Source organism: Rhinatrema bivittatum, chromosome 11 (assembly GCF_901001135.1).
Source record: "Rhinatrema bivittatum chromosome 11, aRhiBiv1.1, whole genome shotgun sequence".
NCBI classification, from domain to species: Eukaryota; Metazoa; Chordata; class Amphibia; order Gymnophiona; family Rhinatrematidae; genus Rhinatrema; species Rhinatrema bivittatum.
In genome coordinates, this window is record NC_042625.1 from 43,536,242 (window position 1) to 43,552,350 (window position 16,109).

At 49.0% G+C, this 16,109-nt stretch overlaps 1 protein-coding gene across 13 annotated transcripts in view; it reads left to right on the forward strand.

Annotated features, from left to right (window-relative positions):
• EP400 (E1A binding protein p400) overlaps positions 1 to 16,109 on the forward strand; it is a 307,683-nt gene that overhangs the window by 91,251 nt on the left and 200,323 nt on the right. For all 13 annotated transcript variants that reach the window (XM_029619359.1, XM_029619360.1, XM_029619358.1 and 10 more), the window contains 2 exons: positions 7,108 to 7,215; positions 7,333 to 7,532. In XM_029619359.1, the coding sequence (XP_029475219.1) occupies positions 7,108 to 7,215; positions 7,333 to 7,532 (308 nt within the window). The remainder of the gene's footprint in view (positions 1 to 7,107; positions 7,216 to 7,332; positions 7,533 to 16,109) is intronic.

The window sequence follows — 16,109 nt, forward strand, 5'->3', positions numbered from 1 at the left end:
CGTGCCTTTCTACCTCTTTTACGAGGGCAGCCTTAAGGATTTAGTTGAACAATGCGACAACAGTGGCTTACATCAACCGACAGGATGGTACCAAGAGTCAGGCAGTGGCTCAAGAAGCCCAGGAGTTAATTCGCTGGGCAAAGCAAATCTGGAATTATTGGCGGCTTCTCATATACCTGGGATAAACAGTGTAGAAGCAGATTTTCTCAGTTGTCGACAGCTGGATCCCGGAGAGTGGGAGTTGTCGGAGGTCGCAATGCGGCTTATCCATCACAAATCCATGTCCTGCATGGATTTGATGGCAACTCAAAGGAATGCCAAGGCGCCATGCTTCTTCAGTCGCAGAAGAGAACACGTAGTGGATGGGGTCGATGTCTTAGTACTCCTGTGGCTGCAAGGGATTCTCCTGTACATATTTCCTCCGTGGCCACTGGTGAGCAAAGTGTGGTGAATAGAGATCCATCCAGGAGAGATAATTCTAGTGGTGCCGGAGTTGTCTCGGTGGCCATGATTTGCAGATTTGATCAATCTAGTGGTGGACAGCCCATTGCGTCTTGCTCATCTTCCAAATCTTCTGCACCAAGGTCCCATATTTTTTGAATTGTGAAGAGAGATCGCTGAAAAGAGAACAGTGAGCATGAGACACGCCCCTTTTGTGACATCATCCCACCCAGCGTCAAGCCGGTAAACGGCGCCATTCCACCTGGCGTCGCGTGCCGAAGGGGCATGACAAAGGGGCACTCCCTTTGTGCACCCCTTCGTGCAACCCTTTGTGCCACCTTTTTTTGTTTTTCAACTTCTATGTTTTCTTTTACTACTTCTTGTTTACATTTCTCTTTTCTTAGTTGTTATCCCTTGTTAACAATTTTCTTGTTATTAATGTTTCAATGTATTTGACAAAGGTAACATTTTTCCTGCATGTTCTGTTTTAATGTAAACCGGCATGATTTGTATTTTATACAAGAATGTCTGTATATAAAAACTATAAATAAAATAAATAAATATTTTCAGATCAGGCAGCTCGCTTCTGTCTCACGGCTTGGCTTTTGAAAGGAAGTGTCTAAAGGTGGAAAGGGTATCTTGAGGATGTCATTTCCACTCTCCTGCAAGCTAGAAAGACTTCGACATCCTTAGCCTATTTGAAAGTGTGGAGAATTTTTGAGACTTTGTGCACAGAGCAGGGGGTTGACCCTACTCGAGCGTCTGTGGCGCACATTTTGACCTTCTTATAACGGGGGTTGATAAAGGGTTTGGTCTTTAACTCCCTCAGAGTCCAGGTGGTGGCATTGGGCTGTCTTAGAGGCAAGGTGCAGGGAGCAGCCCTAGCCGCACATCCAGATGTGGTGCATTTTCTCTGGAGGGCGAAACATTTGCGGCCTCTAGTTTGGAAGTTGTGCCGCCCGTGGAGCCTTAACTTGGTCCTTAAGGGGAAGTGTGTGGCTCTGTTCAAGCCACTTAGAACGGCAACTATGAAGGATCTTATCTTAAAGGTTGTTTTTTTGATGGCAATTTGTTCCGTTAGGAGAATTTCAGAACTACATACTCTGTCATGTAAGGATCCCTTTCTGAGGATTACGGACTCTGGAGTCTCTCTGCGTACAATTCCTTCCATTCGTCTTTTCACTTGAATCAATCGTTAGAGCTTCTGGCCTTCCCAAATCTGGATGCGGTGGCGCTTCACATGAGGGAATTATGGCTCTTGGATGTGAAACATGTCTTGTTATGGTATCTCAAAGTCACCAATAGCTTTTGACTGTCGGATCATCTTTTTGTGCTGTGGAGTGGTGCAAAAAAGGGACATAAGGCTTCAAAGTCCACCATAGTGTGGTGGTTGAAAGAAGTGATAGGTTCGGCATACATCTGTCCTGAGGGGTTAAGGGCTCACTCTACTTGATCGCAAGCGGCATCCTGGGCCAAATGTCAACAAGTATCGCCAAATGAGATTTAAGGGCAGCTGCTTGGAAGTTGTTGCACGCTTTTGCCAAACATTATTGTTTGGATGTCTAGGCTCCAGATGCCATGGGCTTTGGTGAAAGTGTGCTTCGTATGGGACTCTCTCAGTTCCACCCTGTTTAGGGAAGCTTGAGTACATCCCAGGAGTCTGGACTGAGCTGGTGCATACAGAGAAAGGAAAATTGGTTTTTACCTGCTAATTTTCGTTCCTGCAGTACCACAGATCAGTCCAGAGTTCCACCCAGTTGATGTGGGGAGAATTAAAGAGTCCGCTTGAACTGTTATTGTAAATAGACTGAAGAATGGCTCAGTTTCCTTAGTTTTCTAAAGTTGTTAAGGTTGGAAAGGTTCATTCCCATTATAAGGGTCCACTTCCTAGTGCTTGTTCAGAGGAACGTGATTGTTTTCTCGTATTTATGCTCATTAGTATCTTGGCTTGGGTACAGGTCAGTACTGAGTAGGGATGTGAATCGTTTTCCATATCGTCTTAACGATAGAAATCGTGTGGCAGGGCAAGAAAATCGTCTTAGGCACGATTTTTTAGTTAAAAAATCGTTAAAAATCGTTTTTTCTGCTTAGTGCGCACTAACTCGAGTTAGTGCGCACTAACGGGAGTTAGTGCGCACTAACTGGGAGTTAGTGCGCACTAACTGAAAATGATACAATTTGACACTTTTCAGGTCAGTTAAGGTCAGTTTAGGAATGAATATGTATTCCTATTGGCTGCCCTCTTATTTATTCATGTTACCAAGTTTCCTACTGACAGTATATGGGGGATGGGAAATGGAAACAGTTGGTAGCTTGACAAAACAAGTAATGTGATCAGTCAATGTGACTAGAATTTGTGCCCTAACCCTGATACCAGGGGTATTGTGATCTTCCTGCACACAGTGCCCTATCCCTATTAATACCAGGAGTGTTGTGATCTTCCTGCACACAGTGCCCTATCCCTAATACCAGGGGTGTTGTGATCTTCCTGCACACAGTGCCCTATTCCTGATACTGGGGGTGTTGTGATCTTCCTGCACACAGTGCCCTATTCCTGATACCGGGGGTGTTGTGATCTTCTTGCACACATCCCGATATCAGGGATAGGGCACTGCATGCAGGAAGATCACAACACTCCTGGTATTAATAGGGATAGGGCACTGCATGCAGGAAGATCACAACACTCCTGGTATTAATAGGGATAGGGCACTGCATGCAGGAAGATCACAACACCCCTGGTATCAGGGATAGGGCACTGTGTGCAGGAAGATCACAATACCCCGGAGGAGTGAGGGTCAGGCAGCTCCCCCCTGTCTGTGAAGCCAGCCTCTCACTAGTAATGCAGGGAGGGAGCTGTCTCAGACTTCACCATCCTCCCCCCCCCCCCCCCCCCTTACCCACACACCATTCACTAGCTGGGACATGGGGGAAGTCAGGAGTGAGGGTCAGGCAGCTCCCCCCCTGTCTGTGAAGCCAGCCTCTCACTAGTAATGCAGGGAGGGAGCTGTCTCAGACTTCACCATCCACCCCCCCCCCTCACCCACACACCATTCACTAGCTGGGACATGGGGGAAGTCAGGAGTGAGGGACAGGCAGCTCCCCCCTGTCTGTGAAGCCAGCCTCTCACTAGTAATGCAGGGAGGGAGCTGTCTCAGACTTCACCATCCTCCCCCCCCCCCCTCACCCACACACCATTCACTAGCTGGGACATGGGGGAAGTCAGGAGTGAGGGTCAGGCAGCTCCCCCCTGTCTGTGAAGCCAGCCTCTCACTAGTAATGCAGGGAGGGAGCTGTCTCAGACTTCACCATCCTCCCCCCCCCCCTCACCCACACACCATTCACTAGCTGGGACATGGGGGAAGTCAGGAGTGAGGGTCAGGCAGCTCCCCCCTGTCTGCGAAGCCAGCCTCTCACTAGTAATGCAGGGAGGGAGCTGTCTCAGACTTCACCATCCTCCCCCCCCCCCCTCACCCACACACCATTCACTAGCTGGGACATGGGGGGAAGTCAGGAGTGAGGGTCAGGCAGCTCCCCCCTGTCTGTGAAGCCAGCCTCTCACTAGTAATGCAGGGAGGGAGCTGTCTCAGACTTCACCATCCACCCCCCCCCCCTCACCCACACACCATTCACTAGCTGGGACATGGGGGAAGTCAGGAGTGAGGGACAGGCAGCTCCCCCCTGTCTGTGAAGCCAGCCTCTCACTAGTAATGCAGGGAGGGAGCTGTCTCAGACTTCACCATCCTCCCCCCCCCCTCACCCACACACCATTCACTAGCTGGGACATGGGGGAAGTCAGGAGTGAGGGTCAGGCAGCTCCCCCCTGTCTGTGAAGCCAGCCTCTCACTAGTAATGCAGGGAGGGAGCTGTCTCAGACTTCACCATCCTCCCCCCCCCCCTCACCCACACACCATTCACTAGCTGGGACATGGGGGAAGTCAGGAGTGAGGGTCAGGCAGCTCCCCCCTGTCTGCGAAGCCAGCCTCTCACTAGTAATGCAGGGAGGGAGCTGTCTCAGACTTCACCATCCTCCCCCCCCCCTCACCCACACACCATTCACTAGCTGGGACATGGGGGAAGTCAGGAGTGAGGGTCAGGCAGCTCCCCCCTGTCTGTGAAGCCAGCCTCTCACTAGTAATGCAGGGAGGGAGCTGTCTCAGACTTCACCATCCTCCCCCCCCCCCTCACCCACACACCATTCACTAGCTGGGACATGGGGGAAGTCAGGAGTGAGGGTCAGGCAGCTCCCCCCTGTCTGTGAAGCCAGCCTCTCACTAGTAATGCAGGGAGGGAGCTGTCTCAGACTTCACCATCCTCCCCCCCCCCCCTCACCCACACACCATTCACTAGCTGGGACATGGGGGAAGTCAGGAGTGAGGGTCAGGCAGCTCCCCCCTGTCTGCGAAGCCAGCCTCTCACTAGTAATGCAGGGAGGGAGCTGTCTCAGACTTCACCATCCTCCCCCCCCCCTCACCCACACACCATTCACTAGCTGGGACATGGGGGAAGTCAGGAGTGAGGGTCAGGCAGCTCCCCCCCGTCTGTGAAGCCAGCCTCTCACTAGTAATGCAGGGAGGGAGCTGTCTCAGACTTCACCATCCTCCCCCCCCCCCCTCACCCACACACCATTCACTAGCTGGGACATGGGGGAAGTCAGGAGTGAGGGTCAGGCAGCTCCCCCCTGTCTGTGAAGCCAGCCTCTCACTAGTAATGCAGGGAGGGAGCTGTCTCAGACTTCACCATCCTCCCCCCCCCCCCCCTCACCCACACACCATTCACTAGCTGGGACATGGGGGAAGTCAGGAGTGAGGGTCAGACAGCTCCCCCCTGTCTGTGAAGCCAGCCTCTCACTAGTAATGCAGGGAGGGAGCTGTCTCAGACTTCACCATCCTCCACCCCCCCTCACCCACACACCATTCACTAGCTGGGACATGGGGGAAGTCAGGAGTGAGGGTCAGGCAGCTCCCCCCTGTCTGCGAAGCCAGCCTCTCACTAGTAATGCAGGGAGGGAGCTGTCTCAGACTTCACCATCCTCCCCCCCCCCCTCACCCACACACCATTCACTAGCTGGGACATGGGGGGAAGTCAGGAGTGAGGGTCAGGCAGCTCCCCCCCTGTCTGTGAAGCCAGCCTCTCACTAGTAATGCAGGGAGGGAGCTGTCTCAGACTTCACCATCCTCCCCCCCCCCCTCACCCACACACCATTCACTAGCTGGGACATGGGGGAAGTCAGGAGTGAGGGTCAGGCAGCTCCCCCCTGTCTGTGAAGCCAGCCTCTCACTAGTAATGCAGGGAGGGAGCTGTCTCAGACTGGTATCAGGGTTAGGGCACTGTGTGCAGGAAGATCACAACACTCCTGGTATTAATAGGGATAGGGCACTGTAAGAGATGACTGTAGTAGATTGAATAAAGATCTGATGTTTCTGCTCTCCTCACACCAAACAAAAACAACACACAAGCAGAGAAGCCCTTCTTACAAAGCTGAGCTAGTGAGTTAAGTAGGAGGAAAAGTAAACATACTGGTGCCAGTGTGGCTACTTAAAAAATACACTTACCAACAATCAATTACATATATTTGAACTGTGTACAGTTCCAGCCAGGACCACCTTTCTAAAATGCACAGTGATTGGCAAATTCAACATGCACTAGCATTTCAGGTGCCTGCTAACAAAAATAATAAACAAACAAGTTCTAGTCACGTGAGTGCTGATCATTACATTACTTTTTTTGTCAAGCTTCCAACTGTTTCCATTTCACATCCCCCCAACCATATTGGTAACATCAATAGATAAGAGCACAGCCAGCCAATAGGAATACATACATACATATTCATTCCTAAGTGACCTTTACTGACCTGGGAAGTGTGAACACTTTGTTTCATTTTCTGTTGGTGTTCGTTAGTTTCCAGTTCCATTTCCCATCCCCCCAACCATCACCTCAGTGGTAACCTTGGTAATATCAATAGATAAGAGGGCAGCCAGCCAATAGGAACACATATTCATTCCTAACTGACCTTCAGTGACCTGGAAAGTGTTTATTTGTATCATTTTCAGTTAGTGCGCACTAAATCGAGTTAGTGCGCACTAACGGGGAGTTAGTGCGCACTAACTCGAGTTAGTGCGCACTAACACGATTTAACGATTTTTAACGATAAATCGTTAGAATTTCTATTGTATCGTGTTCTATAACGATTTAAGACGATATAAACATTATCGGACGATAATTTTAATCGTTGAAAAACGATTCACATCCCTAGGAGGGACTGCAGATGCCATACCAGGTTATGTGGCAGTGTCGGCAAAACTTTCTCTATTTCCATCTGCTTGGATGGGAGGCAGAACCCAAGAGTCTGGATTGATCTGTGGTACTACAGGAACAAAACTTAGCAGGTAAGAACTAATTTTCCTGTACTTGCCAGGTACTTTTAACTTGGATTGGCAATTGTTGGAAACAGGATGCTGGGCTTGATGGACTCTTGGTCTGACTTGGTATGACAACTTCTTATTTCTTATGTGGGTTTTTAGCTCTCAACAGTAAACACAGTGGATTTTTCAATTGTTGATATATAGCGTATAGCATTAGTTAAGTGATAGCATTGTTATTATATGTAACTGCTTATTACTATATGAACAGTCAGAATGTATCATCCTATGCACTTTGTTTGTCCAGCTGACCTGCCTCTGGATGTCTTGAAGAAGCAGTATGAAGGGGCATATTCTGAGAACTTCCATTGGCCCCAACCCATGTCTGATAGTGAAGAGGAGCCAAGTGATCAAGGTTAGCCTCACTTTTCCCATCGTTATGTGCGAAAGGTGGAAAAACTGCACAGATGTAAGCTCAGGGGATCAAGCTGGGTAAATTAGATTTTTTAAGTTTTTTTCTGCTTGTTTGCAGAAACGGACGGCTCTCCTATGGAGAATGCCCCGAAGCAGGTGGTGCTCATAGATTCTCTGTTGTGCATCGACCAACAGAAAGATGTTGAGAGGACAGGCACTGGACAAGGAACGGCAAAGAAACATGCGCGAGACATTGCAGAGGTGGCTGCTGCGGCCGAGCTGCTGTTACCCAGAGGCAGTGCTCGCATCTCTGCTGCGGTAAGGCAGGGATTTCATTGTTACTGTTTCCCATTTTTCAGGAGAAGGATTTATGTTTAAACAATTTTTATTGGTTTTTGTTCTTACACCAGATAAATACAACAATGAGGAAGGTGGGGTTCTGACCTTACCTCAATAGAACATAACCAAACCTTAGAGTTCCACAGTCCAGGCTCCCCTATGTGCCTTCCCTCCTCCCTTTATCCCCCCATGAACTACCCACCCCAACCCCCTCCCCTACTGTCTATTAAAATGAGGTGAGTCCAAAGTGATGATTATCCAACGTAATGTCCCCTGGGTATCCTAACAGGCCAAGGATGGCCAGGCTGCGAGCACGAGGTGGTAGGTGCTGTAGGTAGGAATTCCATACCAAGAGAAATAGTTGTCGCTGGCGTGGGGATTCTCGAGATGCCAAGCTCTCCATGGTTATCAGGGCGTGAAATTGGTTTCTCCAAGCCCAAAAAAACGGCAGGGCTATAGAACGCCACACTGATAGAATTACCTTTTTTCCAACTAGATCAGCTTTTTGCAGTAGAATGCGTAAGCCAGGATTTCAAATCCAAATCGGGGAGATGCATCCAAATAGCAGCCACATAGGGGACACAGGAAAAGCCACATCCAGTATGTCCGCCATATAATCCGCCACCCAACGCCAAAGGCATCACACTGGGGGGCAGGATCAGAAAACATAAGGTACCTATGGTGACAGTACAGTGGGTACATTCGGCTGATTGCGTTATAGTTAATTGACTTGCCACCTGAGGGGACACATATGCACGACATAAAAATTTAAATTGCAACTCCCTGTAATACATATTGGTAGAGATCCTGGCTATATGCCGAAAACACATCCGTAAAATATTGTGGGTCACCGTAAAGTCCCCATCCCGATTCCAACGAGCTTCCAGAAGGGAATATATATCCAGCTGTACCTTGTGACAGGGATACTTATAGTTGACGGACAGAGAGGAAACTTTAGAACGCTCAAAGTGAAACACTTGGTCCAGTGTTAAAAATACCGAAGGGTGCTTAGAGACTTCAGGCAAGGCATTAACATAATGATGTATCTGCAGATATGGAAAAGTATGAGAAACCCCCAGGCCATAAACCTGGCCAAACTCTGCAAAGTCTAAGATCCGCCCATCCCGGGAGAGCAATTGCCCCAGACAAGTAAGGCCCTTAGACTCCCACACCCGAAAATGACCCGATTGAGACCCTGGGATAAATTCAGCATTCCCCATGATTGGAAGGAAATGGGCGCACAATCTGGAGATCTGCAATAGTTTGGTTAACCGCACCCAAGTTTGTCTGATTGGCTTAAGCAGTGCTGACTGGGTTAAGAAAGTGGAAAGATGCGAGGACTGAGACTGGAAAACATATGTGAGAGCTCGCGGGTATGTTACCTCAACGTCCGTTACCAGTTGGACAAAGTGAGATTGGCTCAATAGCCAATCCCGAATTACTCGTAAGTTACATGCTAAATTATATAGAGCTAAATCTGGGAGCCCCAGACCCCCATCCCCCCAATACGCCTGTAATCAAGAAAGAGGAGTCCTAGATTTCCCACCTCGCCAGACAAAACATCTAATTTAGCCAGATCTCTCCTTTTCAGCCATAAGGGCATATTCTGCAGAAGGTAAAGCCATTTCGGTAGGATGACCATTTTAAATAAGTTTATGCAGCCGCTCAGAGAGAGTGGCAGGGTACCCCAAGTATTTAATAAATCCTGAGTGTCTCGAAGCAACCCTGGTATATTCGTCTTGTAAATCTGCTCCGGGTCAGAGGGGAGGAACACACCCAGATAACGAATGCTGTCCCCAGCCCATTGCAAAGGAAATGTGTCCGGCCATTGATCCTTCAATGCATCTGGAAACGCTAATGCAGAGGACTTGGACTCATTTAGTCTTAGCCCCGAAAAAACCCCAAAGCTCCATATCAACCGCAACAAAGGGGACAACGAGGTCTGAGGATTAGTAATAAAAACCAACAAATCTTCCGCGAAAGCCACACATTTAAAAATGTTAGGCCCTACTTGGACACCTCGGATTTCGAGCTGGAGCTCTATGGCAAGCAAAAGGGGTTCCAATTGTAAAATAAACAGTAAAGGGGACAGGGGGCACCCCTGCTGCGTACCCCGTGTCACAGAAAATTCAGATTGTGCCCTGTTAACGGTAATCAGGGCCTGTGGCATTAGATGGCATTAGAAAAAAAACCCTCAAACCCATCTTTTGCAATATATAAAAGAGATAATGCCACTCCACCCTATCAAAGGCCTTTTCGGCATCGAAACTAATGGTCAAATAAGGGGTAGACATTTGTTGGCAAATAGTCATTGTAGTCAACACTCTGCGTATGTTGGCCAAAGCATACCGCTGGCGCATGAACCCTACCTGATGGTCACCAATAAGAGTGGGGAGGATAATTGCTAGCCTGTCAGCCAATATCTTGGCTAACAATTTCTGGTTGTAATTAAGTAGAGAGATTGGGCGATATAATTCAGGGGAGAGTACATCTTTGCCTACTTTTGGGATGAGAGAAATATGCGCTAGGTTCGCATTAACAGGGAATGAATCCTGATCTATTAAGGCCGTGAATGCCAAGGCCAGCGGACGAGATACCTGTCCTTCAAGAAGCTTAAATAACTCCGCTGTATATCCATCAGGCCCCGGAGCCTTAAAACGTTTGGAGCGCAGAATGGCGAGTCGAACCTCCTCCTCCGTTACAGGCAAATTAAGGCCGTCGCGCTGTTCCCTTGTTAAGCAGGGAAGGGAGAGTTGCGCGCAAAACCTGTCATAGGCCTCCGCATTCCACCCTTCTGTGGCATATAAAGGCGAGAAAAAATCCCCAAAACAATTTAAAATAGCGGGAGTATCCCTTACCACGTGGCCAGTGGAGCCACGCATCGCTGGGATAAAGCGACTAGAGTGCATGGATCTAATGAAATTTGACATCATCTTCCCCGCTTTATTGCTGTATTGATGGAACCGATATTTATAGTATAACAAACTTTTTTGGCTTGTTGATGAATTAGGGAATTTAACACGTATTATTGGGATAAATACAAGGTTCTCAGCACCTTCGTTCCCGAGGTAGCCAACTTAAGTCGAGTTTTGCGTAGTTGAGCACTAAGGGACAAAATGCGCGACATAGAAAATTATTTCGTCCCGCAATACTGCTTTTGCCGCTTACCAAAATAATACAGGTTGAGATTCGTGAGCCTTATTAAGAAGCACATAATCGGTCCATTTGGTCCGTACAAAATCCCGAAATTTTTCGTCTGAGGCCAGATTCGCGCTGAGGGCCCAGTATCGAAAAACTGAAAATCTACCCACACCGGGGCATGGTCCGAAATCACAATGTTGTCGGTGCCAGCATCCCAGACAAGAAAAAACATGTGTGCTAATGAGAAAATAATCTAAAGGTGAAAGGGTCGCATGCGCACGTGAGACATGTGTAAAGTCCTTCTCGGTCGGGTGGAGAGTTCACCAAGCGACTAACAGATGCAGAGTATTTTCCAGCAATTCAGGGCCCTTACCCTGGCCCGGTTCTCGGCAGCGCCCCTGGGAAGCGTCCACTTGGGGATCTCGGATGGTATTAAAATCCCCCCCCCCCCCCCGACAATCAAAATGTCTAATAAATAGGGGATCAAATGAGCATAAAGTCCTCTGAAAAAACAAGAGTCATAGGTATTAGGTGCATAGATATTACACATTACTACTGTTTGCTGGAAAAGTTCAGTAACCAAAATGAGGTATCGGCCCTGAGGAGAAGGATTTATTTGATACACAGCACAGACATGGGAGTGTGGGCATTTCAGTAAAGTAGTAAAGCCACAAAAGAAATCTTGAATCCAATTAAGATCTTAACACAGTTTCTGTACTGAAAAGTGATGTATGCATGGAACAGCCTCCCAGTTGAGGTGGGAGAGACAAAAACAATTGGAGAATACAAAAAAAGCCTGGGATAAGCACAGAGGGTTCCTGGTTATAAAGCAGTGAGTGGAAAGCCAGAGATCAGCAGGGCTCTGTGGTAGTGCCCAGGAATGAAATTTGGCAGGCCAGATGGGTCTTGCTGTTTTTGTTTTTTTTTTCTGACGCCATATTTCATGGAAGTTAAGAAGCATGCTGAAACCTCTGCAGTGGATGACCGCCTACCCTAACTTGTGCAAGTCATGTAGGTTTCAAGGTGTGTTGATGTGGAAATGCTGTTACTGCCCCAGTTATAGCAGACCATCATTAGCAGACCAGTATTTGAACCCATAAGTTTCAGGAGTTTTCCAGACTTGTGTTCTAAATCTTAAATCTTCTCCTCTAGTATAAGATGCATACAGATAGTTTGACTCCTCTCATTCCTGGACAAAGGCCTTCTTATTTGTACCCCAGATCAGTCCAGACAAAGTGAGTTTTGTATCCCTACCAGCAGATGGAGGCAGAAAAAAACATTTGAGGCACTGCTACTTATCCAAGAGTGCCACCTGCAGTCCTTCAGTATTTCTCTGTCTCCAGCAGATGGTAGACAAATGAACCTGCAGTCTGAGAGAGTAGTTTAAAAAAAAAAATAGAAAAGAGAAATATCCATGTCAGATATCAGCTTGGAGTACTCCCTGAGGTATTAGGAGCCTTTGTGGACCTTTCCTCAGGTGAGGCTGGGTATGCGGCTGGTTGGCAATCCCTGGACTGGCTCTGCTTGCCCATCCTGGGGGCCAGGTAGCCAGGGGTCCTGGTTTCCTCATTCCCTTGAAGGGCTTCTCTTCCATGCTGAAGGCCAGCAGCAGGAAAGTATATCCTCTGGGGTAGTTTTTTTTTCATCTACTGCTGTGGCTCCTTAAAAAAAAAAGAAGAGGAAGTTAAAGGAAGTGGCCTAGCTGCTGCCAGGTGGCGATTACTGGGGGGATAAGTTTGTTTTGGCGTTCCCGATGAAGCCAGAGGATCTGGGGCTCATTGGAGGCAGGGACCAGGGTCATTGCAGGAAGTTCTGCAGCGAGCGGCTCGCCCACGTAAGCCCGATGGAGCCGGCTTCTCAACACGGCAGAACCTGTTGGGCCTGAGGCTCGCAGTGCAGTTAGCTTAATGCGCCTGTGCTTTGCAGTGTCTGCCTTCGGAGGTGAGAGAATCTCCGCAGAGGCTGCAGGGGGTTGGAGGGTCACTTGCTCGGCAGGACCTATGGTGGATGCTCCTAGTGGGGCTGAAAGCGCAGCAGTCTTGGCTGAGGCACATGGCAGGCAGGTAGCAGTGCCTTCAGGGTCTGGGGATTCCCCTCCTCCACTTTCTTTGATGTTGCAGTCATCCGGGGACGATTTTGAAGATGTAGGGGGGATCCAGATGAGGAACCTGATGGGAATCTTGAGGAATTGACAGTGGACTTTGTTCTTTTTCTCCACAAGGACATGGCAGCGGGGGAGCTGCAATGTCCCTCGAAGAGGCCCATGTTGGCCCCTTTTGAAGGGTCGGGGGTCTTTGTTTTGTCATCTGGAGCTGGCATCTCCCTCACAGGAGGGGGATAGTAATACTGAGGATTTACAGGATTCTGATGATCCACAATGGCAGGAGATGACCCGGGAGAGGACCTCACAGTGGGCGATCTGACCAGTGACCCAGGGACGAATAAGGATATGGGTGACCTGGATGAGGGACTGGCTATGGAAGGAGATGGACCCGAAGGTTGTCTGTCTGTTCCAGAAGGAAGAGTTGAGACCTCACATCCCTCACATTTTGGAGGAGCTGGGGATCAAGGTTACCCAGGAGGATTCTGATGATGAGGGCATGGACCCTGTTCTAGATGGACTGCGGGGGCTGCCGAAGGCTTTTCCATTGCCCAAGAAGGTGAAAAAGCTGGTGAGCCAGGAGTGGGATTCTCCAGAGGCTGGCATGAAAGTCAGTAGGGAGATGGCGAAGTTGTACCTGCTGATGGAGAAGACCTTAGAGCACTTGAAGCTGCTGAAGGTGGATGTGACATTCTCAACGGTCATTAAAAAGATGACTGTCCCAGTGGTGGATCTGCTGCGCTAAAGGATGTCCAGGACTGCAAACTGGAAATTCAGTTGAAAAGGATGTTTGAAGTTTCAGCCTTGATTCTCCAGGCGGCAGTCTGTGGTAGCCTGATGCAGAGGGCCTGTTTGTTTTGGGTGCAGAAGGCTCAGGAGAATGAGCCCACCTCTGTGGACTCCAAGCTGGTGGCCCGGTTGGAAGGTGGGGTGCCTATGTGGCCGATGCCTTGTATGACTTGGTCCGGACATCAGCCAGGTCTATGGTCTCCATGGTGGTAGCGAGGAGACTCCTGTGGTTACCTAATTGGTCAGTGGATGTGTGGTCTAAGTTGCAGCTGTGTAATCTTCCTTTCAAGGGAAAGCTGCTGTTTGGAGCAGTTGATGAAGCATCTAGGGGAATACAAAAGGAATAAGTTGCTAGAGGATAAGAAAAGTGTCAAGAAGATCTTCCCACCACGATCTCATTTTCAGGATATGAGACAATTTGTCTAGCAGGAGTGCTATGGTATCAGGGTAGAAGCATACCTCGGGAAGACAGCAGTCCTTTCAGGAGTCCCGCAGGACTTCCAGGGATGGGTTCTAGTCAGGGGACCGGAGGAGGAAAAACCTTGCAATGAAGTTGGGCTGGTCTGCTCTTTAGTGGAATCTGTAGGAGGGAGGTTATCCCTGTTCTATGAACAATGGTCCAAGATCACGTCAGACCAGTGGGTTCCAGAGATAAGAGAAGGCTATGCCTTAGAATTTTCTCATCCAATCAGAGAGGTCTTCGTGGTATCCTATTGCGTCTCCCGAACCAAACAGGAGATGGTATGGATTACGCTGCACCACCTGCAAAGGCTGGAAGCGATTTATACTGGTTCCACCACTGGAAAGAGGCCGGGGAAGGTACTCGATTTATTTTGTCATTCCCAAAAAGGGCACATTTTGGCTCATTCTGGATCTCCAGAAAATCAACACGGCACTGCGAGTGCCGCATTTTTGGATGGACATGCTGTGTACGGTGATCACAGCGATCTGGAAAGGAGAGTTTCTGGCATCTCTGGATCTGATAGAAGTCTATATGCATATAGCCATCTGGGAGGACCACCAGAAACTGGGGCAGCATTTCCAATTTTAGGCTCTTTCCGGCCTAGCAACAGCACCACGAACATTCACAAAGGTGATGGTGTTGGTAGCTGCAGCCCTGAGAAAGGAGGGGATTCTTGTCCACCCTTATCTGGATGACTGGCTCATTCGGCGAAGTTCGCAGGGGACTGTCATCAGGTGGTGCGCTGGGCTGTGTGATAAACTTGTTCAAAAGTCATCTATGGCCGACCCAGTCGTTGGAATATCTGGGAGCATGCTTCGATAGCTGGCTTGGCAGAGTCTTTCTTACCCCAGAGAGGGTGACAAAGATCCAGGCTCTGCCAGTTCCCGGAGCATGGGATTACTTACAGGTTCTGGGCTCTATGGCATCTACGCTAGATTTGGTGCTGTGAGCTTTTGCCCTCATGAGGCCTCGTCACATGGTGCTGTTGTCCCATTGGAACCCATTGTCAGAGGAGTATCAGTGGGCTTTACTGCTGTAGGGAACATCCAGATCCTGTCTCTTAAGGTGGCTATCTCGCCACAATTTGGAGAAGTGGGTGGACCTGGAAACTCCGGACTGGATGGTGATGACCACAAATGCCAGTCTCAGTGGTTGGGGCCTTCTATCAGGAGCGGATGGCCCAAGGTCGATGGTCACCTGTGGAAGTGGCCTGATCGATTAATTGTTTGGAAACAAGAGTGGTTCACAGGGCGTTGATATTTTTCCTCCCTCAAGTCCAGGGGCGAGTGATGACAGTATTCTCTGACAATGTCACAATGGTGACGTATATCAACTGTCAGGGCGGGACGAAGAGCCATGCTGAGGCTCAGGAGGCCCAGGAGCTGTTTGTCTGAGCAGAGCAGCATCTGGAGGGGATAGCGGCATCACGTCACTGGAGTGGATAATGTGCAGGTGGACTATTTCAGCAGGCAACAGTTGGATCCAGGAGAATTGGGAGTTGTCAGCACAGGCCTTCAACCTTATTCAATCCTGCTGGGGCAGTCCCAGCTGGATCTGATGGCGTCACAGAGCAATGCCAAGGCGGTGCAGTTTTTCAGTCACTGGCAAGAGGTCAGAGCTGAGGGAATAGACGTGGCTGACAGGAATTCTGCAGTATGTTTTTCTTCCATGGCCATTAATAGAACGCATATTGTGGCGCATAGAGGGGCATCCAGGAAGGGTCATGCTGGTGGCACCAGAGTGGCCGCACTGTCCATGATTCACAGATCTGATTTATCTTGCGGTAGACAGGCCCCTCCAGTTAGCTCATCTGTAGGGGATGCTGCGACAATGACCTATCTTTTCAGATCAAGCTGATCACTTCTGTCTTGTGGCTTGGCTTTTGAGAGGAGACGTTGAAGGTTGAAGGGGTACTCAGAGCAGGTGAATGCCACGTTTATTCCAGGCCACAAGACCGTCCAAGTCTATGGCATATGTCAGGGTGTGGAGTGTTTTTGAGATCTGATGTATGGAAGAGGGTCTGGACCAGTTTAGGGTGGATATCCCTCATATTCTGGCCTTT